Raw genomic sequence first — 15,600 nt, 5'->3', positions numbered from 1 at the left:
GGTCTGAGACCAGCTGAACTTGGCCATGTTCTGCAGCCAGGGTCCTTGACTTCTCTAAAGTCTGGAGCTTTGGCACCATCACGCTATCCAATGGGGAATTTCAGTGTACAATACAACACCTCCTAGTTGGATACTGGAATGGCTGCAAAAGCTACAAATTTGGAGAATGAAAAAGGTTATAGGCCTTGATTGCAGTATGTGTCTTTAGTTGAGTGGTCCCAAACCAGAGGAGGAACAATTTTAACTCATTTTTCTTTTATTTTTAGCACTGTTGTGACTTTTCTCTTTCCTAATCCATAAGAGGTTCATTATAAGTACTATTATCATAGAAAAATAAAAAATAAAAATAAAAAAAATATATATATATATATATATATATGTATTGCATTCTACATTCCCTGTTCTTGTGTTGCCCACACCATGCACATATTGATCTGTCTTCCATTTTGTATACTGCTCATATTACTCAGTAAATGGAAAAAATGACTTGAGACATTACTGAACGGCCAAGAGCATTTAAGCAGCCATTTAAAGGTATAGATTGCTTGAGCTTTTTGTACTACAGAGAGTCTTCTCAGGTCTTTAGGGACTCTGTACAATGTGGAAGCAGTTAAAAACACAACCATATTTTCTGACTATTCTTATTTTAGTGGAATGATTACAATTTTAGGACTGCTCCAATTTTGATGGAAGGAGGAGCTTCTATAGAGGCCAGACATACAATTTTAATATTTTATAGTACTACTTTTGATTTTTTCTTTTCAAATGCTAAGGCATTTTCCTTTTAGTGCCTTCTGATAAACGTTTAACATTTATGTGTACTGCTATATATATATATATATATATATATATATATATATATAGATATAGATATATATATATAGATATATATAGATAGATATATATAGATAGATAGATATATATATAGATATATATATTTATATATATACTGCATGTTGAAATGCGTTTTTATTACAAGATATATGAAAAGTATTTTTAAAAATACATTTCAAATACACTGTATGTTTTTAAAAATACAAATCTACATTTTTGGAATGCATTTACAAATACATGTAAAAATATCTGTTAAAATGACTTTTTTATATGTTAAAAAAAATCTGAAGAATATATTTTAAAAGAATATATTTGTAAAAATATATTTTTTTAACATATAAAAAAGTAATTCAAACATATTTTTACATGTATTTGTAAATGCATTCCAAAAATGTAGATTTGTATTTTTAAAAACATACAGTGTATTTGAAATGTATTTTTAAAAATACTTTTCATATATCTTGTAATAAAAACGCTTTTCAACATGCAGTGTATATATATATACACCGTATTTTTCGCTCCATAAGAGGCACTTTTTTCCCCCCAAAAAAGGGGGGAAAGTGTCAGTGTGTCTTATGGTCCGCAGTCTCTGGCCATCTCCTGTACTATGTCCGCAGTCTCTGGTCATCTCCTGTACTATGTCCGCAGTCTCCGGTCATCTCCTGTACTGTGTCTGCAGTCTCCGGTCATCTCCTGTACTGTGTCCGCAGTCTCTGGTCATCTCCTGTACTGTGTCCGCAGTCTCTGGTCATCTCCTGTACTATGTTCGCAGTCTCTGGTCATCTCCTGTACTGTGTCCGCAGTCTCTGGTCATCTCCTGTACTATGTTCGCAGTCTCTGGTCATCTCCTGTACTGTGTCCGCAGTCTCTGGTCATCTCCTGTACTGTGTCCGCAGTCTCTGGTCATCTCCTGTACTGTGTCCGCAGTCTCTGGTCATCTCCTGTACTGTGTCCGCAGTCTCTGATCATCTCCTGTACTATGTCTGCAGTCTCTGGTCATCTCCAGTAGTAGGTCCACAGTCTCTGGTCATCTCCTGTACTGTGTCCGCAGTCTCTGATCATCTCCTGTACTATGTCTGCAGTCTCTGACCATCTCCTGTAGTACGTCTGCAGTCTCTGATCCACTCCTGTACTATGTCTGCAGTCTCTGACCATCTGCTGTAGTAGGTCTGCAGTATCTGGTCATCTCCTGTACTGTGTCTGCAGTCTCTGGTCATCTCCTGTACTGTGTCTGCAGTCTCTGGTCATTTTCTGTACTATGTCTGCAGTCCATTGGTTCAGAATATTTTTTTCTTTCTTTTCACCTCTAAAACCTAGGCACGTCTTATGGTCAGGTGCGTCTTATGGAGTGAAAAATACGGTGTGTGTGTATATATATATATATATATATATATATATATTTATATATATATATTTATTGAAATATATTTTGAAATATATTGAATATGGTCAAAATTGTAGTATTTCAAATATATGGCAATATATTTGAGAAGAATATTTTTAAAATATATTTCAAATATATTTTTCTTCCATATGGGTTGGCCTATTGGAGTTGGATATTTTCAGTAAATCTGTCTTCGCTTTTCTTGTATTTATATTTTAGGAGCGGCTGTGTTGGCGCAGGAAGACGACCTGGCAATGTCTCTCCATTTCATGAATTTTGGGGCCAGTCCTCTTACTTCTGCAGAAGGAAAGTTGGACGGGGTTAAACCGAACTTTATTGAGAATCCGCAATACTTCTGTGATGCATGTGAGTTCCTTCCCCTGGCAGTAAATGACAGATAGGTACCATGGTTAGACATAGACTGGCAGATGTCCTTCCTAGAACTAGCTTTGCCCAAGTGCCCAAAAAACATCTCTATGCAAGTAGTACTTCCATAGTTTCCAATTGGCTACGGGATAGGTGCAAATCTAAAGGAATTCTGGGAATTACTTTTTTCATTTAATATTGAATATATCTGCAGACAGCTTGAACGAACAATAGAATGATATCTATACTGGTAGAACTGTAAAATATTCCTGTGCAACTCTCAGGGGACAACAGCAGGAAGGAAGAATTGGAATGTTTATATTTTGCAAACTTGCTTGCTTCACTTAAAATTTGGTAAAACTGACCACTTTGTGTCCTGTGGCTAATATGCTAAGTTTGCATTTAAAATTAAAGAGCTATATATTTTTGAATTTATATTATGCAATATGCAATGTATTTCTTCATTCAAAGAGTGCTTGGTGGTCTTCGGACATAGCATGGTATGGGATACAGTTAAATCCTCCCGCTTGGCAAGCAACTGTAGGAATTAATTTCAAAATTTGACAGCTTTAAGCCTTTTGTACTTTGGATGACTGAGATGTGTTACCTTACAGGTGTCCAGCATATCAAGAGAAGGGACATTTTGCCCAAGTGGGAGCTGGGTGAAGGGGCTTTCGGCAAAGTCTATCTGGCCGAATGTTACAACCTGACTTCAGAACAGGAGAAGACCCTGGTGGCTGTAAAGGTAACTCAAAAGTACTATGAGTGCTGCCATAAAAATAAAAATACATGCACTTTTTTTGTTTTATTACTTTTTTGGAGCCCATTCTGGTGAAGTAATGCATGTCAATACCTCAAAAGTGTGAACCTGGTCCTAAAGTGGTTCCAAAGCAGCCTTTCTCAACCGTTTCATCATGGAGGAACCCTTGGAATAACTTTCCGCTCTCAGGGAACCCTTGTTAAAAGTCACTATATCTACAACACATGATACGTTAGCGCGATGATCAATGAGAAGAATACTCATTACATTTGTGATCATTAGGAGCAATTACCGCCTTACAAACAGCTGAAAAGATTAATGGTGTCAGTGGGAACTAGTCTAAGAAGCAGAAATTGCTCATTGCTCAAGCAACCTGTAGAGGAACCATAGGGTTTCATGGAACCCTTGTTGAGAAACCTTGTTCTAAAGGCTCAAGGTTTTTTACCTGCATCAGGGGTGGAATGACAACTCATGGGGCCCCCGGGCAATAGGGGATCATGGGGCTCCTGTGTCCTTGCCCACACTCAAAAAAGCCTATAAAAAAGGTACCAGGGGCATTTCATGGGGTCCCCTACTGACCCCGGGCCCTCGGCCAGTGCCCGAGTGCTGGAATGGTCAGTCCATCCCTGATCTTCATGCATTCTTTGTAGGAAGGTAAAAAAAACCTTCTGGATGCAGCTCCCCCCTCCAGCCCCACCTTATATTTAGCTGGGCCCCATCTCAATCCAGCAATGTGCATGAGAGCAGCAAATTTCCATGGGTCTCTCTCTCCTCATTGACTCACACAGCAGCGGAGCCAGTGAGAAAATGAGGAGAGAGCGGGGCCGAGCAAAAGGCAAATAGAGTGTGCACTTTGCAAAGTGCAGTTGCTTAGTAAATGAGGTAAATCTTCACTTTTCAAAGAATACCAAATCACGTGCAAGGGAAAAAAAAAACGGAATTTTTGTTCGCACATGATTGGATGATGGAAGTCAGCAGAGCTTCTGCTCATTTACTAAGCTCTGCAGCAACTGTTCTTGCAGGGCGCAACTGCACTTACAAAGGACACAGTCTATTTGCCTTTAGTAAATCAACCCCCTAGAGCGCTACTCAGGGGCGAGTCCAATTGAGGTCCCCCATAGCAAGAGTCTTGCTACTGGGGCCACTCAGTTGATGGGGGGCAGGAGCCAGGACCACCGACGGGGAAAAGGAAGAGAATCTGGTCTGCTCTGTGGAAAACGAATGCACAGAGCGGGTAAGTATAACACATTTGTTGTTTTTTTTTAATTCTTTCCTTTAGAATCACTTTAAAGAATACTTGGAAATTCTCAGAAGAGCTGTCTGATTACCTGACGAGTATTTGATTCTTAGCACCTTGCATTTGGAGGGTTAGTCCATGTAAAAAACTGGCTTCTCCATTTTCAGTAGATGCAGGACTTAGTGGTTTCTTATATTTCTCAGGACTCTTAAGCTATATCGCAAAAATCCCAGATATGCAAACAAGCCATGGACTTTCTGGGTTTGGAGAAGGATTTCCATTCTCTATATTGGGTTTGATAATTTCATGAAATTGGCAAAGCGTTTTCAAAATGTAGAAAAACCCTAAACGCTAAGATGGCTATTAAGGGGGTCAAGAAATATAGCTAGTGGGAAGCAACTTCTAGAACCTCTGAAAGATTAATAAAGCCAATGCGTTACACAGCCCACTATAATCCATTTATAACTGAAAACGGTTAAGGGTTGGTAGGCCGTATAACACCTTATGTCTGTATTGAATCTCTTGGCCCCTTGAAAATCTCACTCTTGGAGACATCTAAAGCAACCAACCACTTCAACTTGTTACGATCACCTACCATTGATACCTTTGGTTAGCCTTTAGATCAGCCTTTCTCGACATTTTTTACCCCACTGGAACCCTTAAAATAATTTTCAGGTCTCGGGGAACCCTTGTTAAACCCAATTCATTGGGTGTCAATGAGAAAAATGCCACTTAAGTTGGTGGTCAGTGGGAAGAATGCAACCATTACAATGGTGGTCAGAATGTCATCCTTACAGACAGTTAAAAAGATCACTGGCGTCAGGCTAGCGGCTTTGCAAAATGGCATTGGTCTTGGAATTATGCAGACACTGACAGACGAGAGCTCAAACAGCCACAGCTCAAGGAACCCCTAGCAACCTTTTGGAGGAACTCTAGGGCTCCATGGAACCCTGGTTGAAAATGGCTGCTTTAGATCCTTCTTGAAATGACACCAGTTAAGATATTGCTCTGTCCATTTAATACACTGATACATCTTTCCGAATGATAAATGTTTGTGTCCTTCCAGGCCCTTAAAGAAGCAACAGAGAGTGCCCGACAGGACTTCCAGCGTGAAGCGGAGCTTCTAACTGTCCTACAACATGAGCACATTGTAAAGTTCTATGGCGTGTGTACTGATGGAGAGCCCCTCCTCATGGTGTTTGAGTACATGAAACATGGAGACCTCAACCGCTTCCTCAGGTCAGAACAAATCACAACCCATAGATATCAATCACAAGGGAGGAATGATATTCAGGGCTTTGACTTTCAGCAAAAATCCGGAGATTTGGACAAAATTTCACCAGTTTAATGAGAAAGTCAAAATTAAGGTGGTTTTAGTCACTTTTAATGGTTCATTGGAATTGAAATCTTCTGGTTATAGAAGATTCTTTGTAGTAAATCAGTTTTGCTCAAATAATTCCTATCATCCAATCACATACTCCCGGTGCAGATTATGAGAATGAGTGATCTAATTTTTTCGCACATTTGATACCGTACAACCACAACTTCATATTTGCTATTAAAGCATAACACATTTCCATTTTTTTTCTTGGCTGAAGAGGGGATCTCTCAATGTATTGCTCAGGTCAACAGACCATCAGGAGACATAAAAGTTTAAAACAATTATACAAAATGTTATCATAGATCAAGCAGGATGGCATCCCAGGCGATGAACCCCGCTACCATCTATTCACCACAAAGGAGGGGAACTGTCAAGAAGTCCATAGGCAGGAGCATTCAGAAGGCCGTTGAGCCACATATCTGTCATATAAAATGACCACCCAGCATACCCAGGTGCTATAAGACATTTTATATGTCATACATTTGTCCCAACAGGCAGAATGTTTGCCCTATGAATGCACCCTTTATAACAGAAAAGGGTGTAATTACAGCCATAGCAGTCCATACAGCTGCTATGCGTTCTAGGCACATGAAAGTACCCATTTGTGAAATAAATACACTTCATCATCTAACTATATTCATCAACTTACCTTCTCTGTGTAGGACTGATGGCTTAGTTATTGAGAAGCTTGTGCTAGTTGAACTCATCCACCTGCTTTAACCAGTAAAGTTCGGGTTTACTACAAAAAGAGGGGCAGCTCTTCTTCGGTACAGAGAATAGGCACAGCATGGAAGTGGCTAATGGGAAGCCCTGCCCGCTCCCCAAGGACAGTGGAGTTATTTATTCAGAATGGTTGGTGGCTACATACCTGTTCTGTTACAGTGGCCACCATTGTTAAGGAATGGAATGGGAATCCAGTAGAGGTGCATTATATCCTGCTCTTCGCTGACTGTCAGTATTAATGGGGTACAATATAGGTCACCTGCCAAAGGTGGTCAATCAAAACTTTGATATGGGGCTCTTTGTTGTATAGTTACACCCAGGGGCAGACTGACAACTCATGGGGCCCCCGGGCAATAGGGGATCATGGGGCCCCTGTGTCCTTGCCCAAACTCAAAAAAGCCTATGAAAAAGGTACCAGGGGCATCTCATGGGACCCCCTACTGACCCTAGGCCCTTGGCATACATACAAACAGGCATACTCGATGGACCACTCGGTCTTTTCAGCCATCACTTTTCTGTTTCTATGTCATACCTCTATTGTCATCTGTAGCACGTCTCCTCATCCAAAGTTTCCCCCTCCCATTCTCATCTCCCATTATGACTGTCGATCTGCCTCTTCTAGGCAGTCATCTCCCTGGCTAATGCACTCCTCTTTGCAATATTGATTAGATTAGCTGTCTGAGAGGCTTAAATATAAGGAGATTGTACATCACTTGGAATAAACAGAGACTAGGTGATTGGCCCCGCAGGTATTAGAACTAGACATTGCGCTGCCATTGCCGTCCAGCAGTGTCCGGGTCCTGAAGAGAACAGTACAAAGACACCATTTCCATGGTTATTGACACACATCGGGACACAGTGCAAAGCCTCTGTCTTATCTTTGGCTTCCAATTCCAATGTTGCATGGTCGGCTTCAAAATTTTATATAACCATAGACCTTTAAATTAATTGTTCTTTGTAGTTTATAGCCAGCTACAGAATTTGTTACTAAGATGTAATGGTTTGAATCCAAGGTGCCCATTTATATTTCGACTTTGTTTTCAATTTAGATCCCATGGACCAGATGCCAAGATTCTAGATAACGGCAATGGGCAACCTTTCGGGCAGCTGAACTTGACTCAGATGTTGCAGATTGCCACTCAGATAGCTTCTGGTATGGTTTACCTGGCTTCTCTCCATTTCGTTCATCGGGATCTCGCCACAAGGAATTGCCTCGTGGGCAACAACCTAGTTGTCAAGATTGGTGATTTTGGGATGTCACGGGATATCTACAGCACGGATTACTACAGGGTAAGACCAAAGATGTCAAATGTTGGCCTTAAAGGTCAAGTCTACCCAAACCTGTTTAACTTTTTTTGTGAATACCAGCACATTGGACCACTTACCATTTTCTTACATCTCCTGGGGAGCGTAGTGGAGTAATCATTGTGCCTGTGCTCCCAGTGCCACCCACCAGCCTTAGTTATTATTAAAATGCTTGTTTCACTTTTGTGTGGAAACCTAAATGCTGAAATTCCAATTTCTTACATCTCTAGGCAACTGTGGTGTTCTCGTGTTCCCAGCTTGACCCACCTGCCTCAGCCATTACAAAAGTGTCTACATTTCTTGTTAGGTTTTCCATGTACACACAGTGGCCAATTTATTAAGTACATCTATCCAGTACCTGTACCATTTACACCTAAAAAGTGGAAATGGACAGCAACAATATTCTGCTTAAGATGCGATGTTCAGTTCGTTTTTAGTGCTTATTTTCTCACATTGTTACAGCACAGGCAACAGCTTGAACCCTTGACACAAGACTAGATGGGTCCACAGATTTGTACTTTTATAACCCTACCATCTGCCTTTCACAGCCAAAATCTAGATTTGTCCCATGAGCAATATTTTTCCATTTCAGGTGTCCATTTTGGTGAACTCATGCTTGTTGTGGCTTCATTTTCGTGTTCCTATCTGGCAGGAGTGACAACTTGTCTGACCTATCACTTCCGAGACCTATGTTTTAAAAGTTAAAGTTGTTTTGGATTGAGGATTGTTCTTAAGCATACCATTGTTGTAAAGGGTAGCTTCTGAGCAATTATGGACTTTCTGTCAGCTTGAACAAGCCAGGTGATTCTCCTCTGTCCTCTTGGTGTTTGGTCAGTGCCCATAATGGACTAGGAGCATCAGGACCCCATGGTGGAAGGAGACAAAGCCAGGAACTAGAATGAGGAGATCTCCCTTTTTGAGTCCACTGAGACTTGGTTTTGGCTGAGGCCACCAACAAATCTAAAATAACCTAAAGTAGAATGACCGTTTAAAGATAGCTGTACAGTTGTGCTTAGCCCATTGCTTTGGTTATTTTTGTCTACTGGAGACAGTAAGAGTCTGAGTTGATGGGCTTTTGTTTGCAGGTTTTGTATTCCCATACAAGTCTATGAGAATGAAAAACCCACTTGATGCAGGTCAAATGCAGGTTAGAATGAGGAAAAATGCAGGACAAATGTACCTATCACTGAATTCCAAATGATCTCAGAAGTGTCTCACACTGATGCCATCATCACAAGCCCAAAGCCTGTTGACACAGGTCCTAATAGAGGTTTTGCAATGATCCCTTGAAAGTGACCAAGGTCAGTTCAGTAAATACAGCCAAGAGTCTAAGGCATTGGTACAGCTATCAACACTATGATCCAATAAATTAACTAATAGTAAGGTCATTTGAGAAGTGATCTGAAGTGAACTGCCTAATTCCCGACCTTCAGATTCTACATTTATACATTTTTCAACATATTTTCTGAAGTGGAGTTTAGGTCTGCCTTATAAGATGACATATATATATCATCATAGGTTAGGTTCGCCTTTCTCAACCTTTTCAACACAGAGGAACCCTTGAAATAACTTTCTGGTCTCAGGGAACCCCTGATAAAAATGACTAAATCTACGACTCATGATACATTAGTGTGATGGTCAGTGGGACTAATGCTCCATACACTTGTGGTCATTGGGAAAAATGAACCCATTACAGATAGCTAAAAAGATCAATGGTGTCAGTGGGAACTTATCTGAGAGTCAGAAATTGCTCATTGCTCAAGGAACCACTAGCAACCTCTGGAGGAACCCTAGTTAAGAAGCCCTGGGTTAGATTCTATCTGGATAGGGTAGAGGTGTTTATTGTTTTCAATGCTAGATGCCAAGAAGTCAATAAGGACATAATTAGGTTGCTTCTTACAAGATCTCCGTGAGCTTATAGTGACTGCATTCCCGAGTCTTCAAGCCACTCAGATCAATTTTAACATTTTAACACTGATGTTCTGATCCTTATCAAATGCACAACAGACAAGAGAGCACAACCTTGGATCCAGAGGGAGGAACGGGATGCTGCTATTTAACTGCTATACTGCCAGATTGCAAGAAAATAGTCTAGATTTTAGAAGCATTGGGCTGCATTTGGTTGTCTAACTTTAGTTTTAAAAGATGAAGTGGTGTTATGACCTGCATCAGCATGGCAGGTAGACACCTAGCATTTTCAGAGGTTAACAGTGGTGTCTACAATGGTATTTCAGTATAGATGTCACGGTCAGGGGTCAGGCTCGGAGACCAGTAGCTATAGCAGTAGAGAGGCTCCCACCAACCAGCTGGATAAGTACATAAGTAGGTCCCCATGATGGATGATGTGATCTCACCTGAGGTGCGGGGTCTAAGCACTTGCCAGTATTCACCACAGCTCCTGATGGTGGAGATGGGTTTTTCTGCATATTAGTACCAGGTCAAGGTCCTCAGGATCGCCCCATCAGGAGGTGAGCAAGACGGGGTCCAGTAGTAGATATAGCAGGTATGGATCAAGCAGAGGCGTAGTCAGCAAACAAGCCAAAGGTCAGTAACAAGTGGTTGCAGGTTGGGATCAAGAGGAAGCGTAGTCAAGGAACCAGCCAAAGGTCGATAAGAAATGGCTGCAGGTTGGGATCAAGTAGAAGCATAGTTGTGGAACAAGCCAAAGGAGCAAGATATTGGCTGGAGAGAGCACAACAGTCAGGCAAAGTGCAGAGGAATGGTTTAAATAGGAAGTTCATGGGAGGAGCAAGGAGTTCAAGGTTTACCAGATACAAGGTGAAAGGCAAGATTATCCAAGGGATTGGACTCCATGCTGTCCAGCTTCTCAGGTGGCTCAGCTAAAAGAGCTACTGCCAAACACAGCAGAGATCGTGGGTGACAATAGAACTCCTTTAAGAAATATCTGTACAAGTATTTCTCTCATGGTAGACCTGCTAACTTAATAAAAGATAAAAGTAGTCTCCCGCTGCTTATCTCTGCTGTATTGAAGATAACCTACCTTCAAAATCCACCACCACAGTGATCTGTGGTTCAATCTGCATTTTGTAGTGATGTAAGGGCTGGTGGGAAGAACCGGCTGGGGACAAGGAATCCAACATTCTTATATGTGAAATTCTGAAGGTTCTTTAGGTAGTGTTGCTTTTAATTACAACAGAAATTGGTGGCTTGAGCAGCAGGAGAAGTGAATATTATGGCAAAAGACCAGATTTTGTGTCACCATGACCCACCTCCCTTCCCTGCCCCCTTGGATTTTTAAAAGGAAAAACAATATGTCTACATTTTTTTCAAGGAAAGTTTAGACCCTTATAATGACTTTATAAGTACTTCCTCATTAGTGGTGGTGAGAGGTCCTTCCTTCACTTAGTCCAGGAGTACCCTGAGCCTAAAGTGTGTGAACACATGGCTGTAAGGGGGAGGGTCCATGACAGCCAGAGTCCACAGGAAGTGGGCTTGCTGATGCTTGGCTGTCATTCAGCAAGAAGACCAGTGGCAACAGCTGGTTGGAGGGAACCTTCTGTGGGAGGCAGCACCAGACTGAAGGTGGATATTATTGCATAAACTATATTATTTTAATTGGGCAAAACATTTTTTTTTTCATTTTTTGGGGATTGTGGAGTTCTGCTTTAACTGTCTCCTTTGCAGAGAGCAATTTTATTTTGGCACTTTATGAGAAATATTTATTGGTCGCCACAGGTTTCTTATATCTTTGTATTGCTCTACTGCATATATGGCTTGTGTTTTTGTTTCCAAAATAAAATTAAAAGCTGGCTGGACAGTACTAGTTACAATCTCCTTGAGAGTTACTAAAGCTGGCCATACACCCTACAATTCTCAGAACATTCGATGAGTGCATTTGACATGGCTTCAAATTTTTGTTTGCTTTTAACATTCGACTTTCCATCCTGTTCCTTTTAATTTTCTTGAAAGTGAATGTTGATTTGACCCTGCTGACAATTCGAAAATCGAACATTCTTAAAACTAAAAATTCTGAACAAAATTCTGTTAGTGTATCTCCAGCTTAAAACCAGGTTATATGAGATCCTTCCTAAACAATTCTTTCCATTTCCATGTAATCATGTATTGCGCTACATACACTGATCAGCCATAACCTTATAACCACTGATAGGTTAGAAGTAAATAGCATTGATTGTCTTGTCATCTGAAAGTGGATGGGATATATTAGCCAGCAAGTACTCACATGGAAAAAAAAAAAAGTTAAATATATTTTAAAAATACTCTTCCCAAATATATTGCCAAAAATGTGAAATACTATAATTTTGGCCATATTCAATATATTTCAAACTATATTGCAATATATATACATATATATATATATATACATGAAAAACATTTTTAAAAATAAATTTCAAATATACTGTATGTCTTTAAAAATACAAATCTACATTTAAAAAAAAAACAAAATATATATATATATATATATATATATATATATATATATACACACACACATATATATATATTCTTCAGATTGTTTTAACATATAAAAAAATTAATTTTAGCATATATTTTTACATATATTTGTAAATGCATTTCCAAAAATGTAGATTTGTATTTTTAAAGACATACAGTATATTTGATATGTATTTTTGAAAATATTTTTCATATATTTTGTAATAAAAATGAATTTCAACATGCAGTGTATATATATATATATTGGGTTTTTTTTGTTTGTTTTTTTAAATATATTGAATATGACCAAAATTGTAGCATTTCAAATATATGTCAATATATTTGGGAAGAATATTTTTAAAATATATTTCAAATATATTTTTCTTCCATATGGGTAAACATGTTGTCCATGAAGTTTATGGGCTGAAAACAAAACAAAAAGGGCATCGCGGTTTGTTGTGTATGGGGCTGCGTAGCAGCAGATTGGTCAGGGTGTCCATGCTGACCCGTGTCCACAGTCGAAAATGCCTGCAATGGGCACATGAACTTCAGAACTGGGCCATGGGGCAATGGAAGAAGGTGGCCTGGTCTGATGAATCACGCTTTCTTTACATCATGTGGTTGGCCGGGTGTGTGTGAGTCATTTACCTGGGGAAGAGATGGCACCAGGATGCAGTATGGGAGGAAGGCAATTTAATGCTTTGGGCAATGTTTTGCTGGGAAACCTTGAATCCTGCTATTCATTTGGATGTTACTTTGACACATACCACTTACCCAAACATTGTTGATGAACAAGTACAACTCTTTATGTAAACAGTATTCCCTGATGGCAGTGACCTCATTCGGCAGGATAATGCATCCTGCTGCACTGCAAAAATGGTTCAAGAATGGTTTGGGGAACACAACAATGAGTTTGAGTTGTTAACTTAGTTTCCAGATCTCATTTCATTGAGCATCTGTGGAATGGGTTGGAAGAACAAGTCCAATCCATGGAGGCCCCACCTCACAACTTACACGACTGAAAGGATGTGCGATTGACGGCTTGGTGCCAGATACCACAGCATGCCTACAGAGGTCTAGTGGGGACCATGTTTCGATGGGTCAGTGCTGTTTTGGTGGAAAAAACGGTTGTTTGGGCAGCAAAATGGGGAACTACTCAGTATAATGTGGGTGGTAATAATGCCATAGTTTTGTTGGTAGTCCTAAAGCCATAAAGTTGATGACTTGGTTTCCAGATGTCATTTCATTGAGCATCTGTGGAATGGGCTGGAAGAACAAGTCCAATTCATAGAGGCCCCACCTCACAACTTACAGGACTGAAAGGATGTGCGACTGATGGCTTGGTGCCAGATACCACAGCATACCTACAGAGGTCTAGTGGGGTCCATGCGTCGATGGGTCATTGCTGTTTTGGTGGCAAAAACGGCTGTTTTGGCAGCAAAAGGGGGACCTACTCAGTATAATGTGGGTGGCAATAATGCCATGGCTTTGTTGGTAGTCCTAAAGCCATAAAGTTGTTGACTTGGTTTCCAGATCTCATTTCACTGAGCATCTGTGAAACGGGCTGGAAGAACAAGTCCAATCCATGGAGGCCCCACCTCACAACTTACAGGACTGAAAGGATGTGCGACTGATGGCTTGGTGCCAGATACCACAGCATAACTACAGAGGTCTAGTGGGGACCATGCCTTGATGGGTCATTGCTGTTTTGGTGGCAAAAACGGCTGTTTGGGCAGCAAAAACGGCTGTTTGGGCAGCAAAAGGGAGAACTACTCAGTATAATGTGGGTGGTAATAATGCCATGGCTTTGTTGGTAGTCCTAAAGCCATAAAGTTGTTGACTTGGTTTCCAGATGTCATTTCATTGAGCATCTGTGGAATGGGCTGGAAGAACAAGTCCAATCCATGGAGGCCCCACCTCACAACTTTCAGGACTGAAAGGATGTGTGACTGATGGCTTGGTGCCAGATACCACAGCATACCTACAGAGGTCTACTGGGGACCATGCCTCGATGGGTCATTGATATTTGGGCAGCAAAAGGGGGACCTACTCAGTATAATGTGGGTGGTAATAAAGCCATGGCTTTGTTGGTAGTCCTAAAGCCATAACGTATATGTCCAGCTTAACAGGTGTGTCAGGGGGCATGTTTTCTACCCAAACAGTACTATAAGTTGCCTCTGTCTTGCAGACTCAGTAAACAGGGAGGGATGAGCTGCCTATGTTTGCAGTAAATCTCTCAAAGCACATTTTGCAAACAAGCCCTCGGAAAAAGCTCCATTAAATTAGGATTCCTGTCCGATGGTAATCCGCCTAATAAAAAGAAATTGCGTCTGTGAGTAACAGATATTATCGAGCATTTAGCTGCCATGTGCCGCAGATGGCACCGGGCCAGACTGGGGATTTTTCCTGCCAGAGAGAATCTCTAGTGCTTGCCAAATTCACCGTTTATCCAGGAGAGTCCATCCATCTTCATATCGTTCAAAGGCTCTAGCGGGATTTGAACTTGTGACATCCTGAATTGCCCAGGCCTCTTTCTTTCCCTTTTAGTTGTTCTTAAGCTGCCTCTTTGTCAGAACCGTATTCATATTTAATGCCGCCCTGTGATGGGAATAAAAGAAGATCACTTAGTGAGTGGAAAGAAGAAATGATTTAAGGATAACTTAGTGGAGATGGTGACGAGTGTCTGCCTCCTGGACACATAGGGGGGATATCACACTACAGGAGCATTAAAGGAAACCTGTCTGGATGGTTTTAGGGCTTGTGCATGTTTGTGGCAGCCCTTGGTGGTTGACAGGCAGTTGGGTGGTGATGTGCCACCTCCCCGCCACTCGTTTTAACCCTGAAAAGCACACACCACCACTACGAACCTTGTGCATTACACACGATCGGAGGGCATTGCGGCATGGGCTCATTCATTTAAAGGGGCTGTGCCATGGGGTACAATTTTTGCTGAGGCAAGTGTTCATCCTTGTCCAGCCGCCGTTGGGGCTTAAGGTAAGTTGTCAAACCAGGGCTCAACTGTCTCAACTGCCTTTTATTACTGTCCCCTGACCCACCATGTGAACAAGTCCTAAAAGTACTGGAGTACTGGGGAACTAGAGAAAGTACAGAGAAGGGCAACCAAACTGATAAGAGGCATGGAGGAGATCAGCTATGAGGAAAGATTAGAGGAACTGAATTTATTCTCTCTTGAGAAG

The 15,600-nt window shown here is 40.9% G+C and overlaps 1 protein-coding gene across 1 annotated transcript in view; it reads left to right on the top strand.

The window, feature by feature from the left end:
* Positions 1 to 15,600, top strand: part of NTRK1 (neurotrophic receptor tyrosine kinase 1) — a 158,360-nt gene that overhangs the window by 125,165 nt on the left and 17,595 nt on the right. The window contains exons 12-15 of the mRNA XM_089656895.1: positions 2,438 to 2,584; positions 3,199 to 3,329; positions 5,648 to 5,820; positions 7,735 to 7,975. Coding sequence (XP_089513021.1) covers positions 2,438 to 2,584; positions 3,199 to 3,329; positions 5,648 to 5,820; positions 7,735 to 7,975 — 692 coding nt within the window. The remainder of the gene's footprint in view (positions 1 to 2,437; positions 2,585 to 3,198; positions 3,330 to 5,647; positions 5,821 to 7,734; positions 7,976 to 15,600) is intronic.

Source organism: Staurois parvus, unplaced genomic scaffold, assembly GCF_062004578.1.
Source record: "Staurois parvus isolate SC_StPar_1 unplaced genomic scaffold, SC_StPar_1.0 ptg000948l, whole genome shotgun sequence".
Lineage (NCBI taxonomy): Eukaryota > Metazoa > Chordata > Amphibia > Anura > Ranidae > Staurois > Staurois parvus.
Note: the sequence above shows the minus strand (reverse complement) of the source record. Positions and strands in the feature narration are given on the sequence as shown.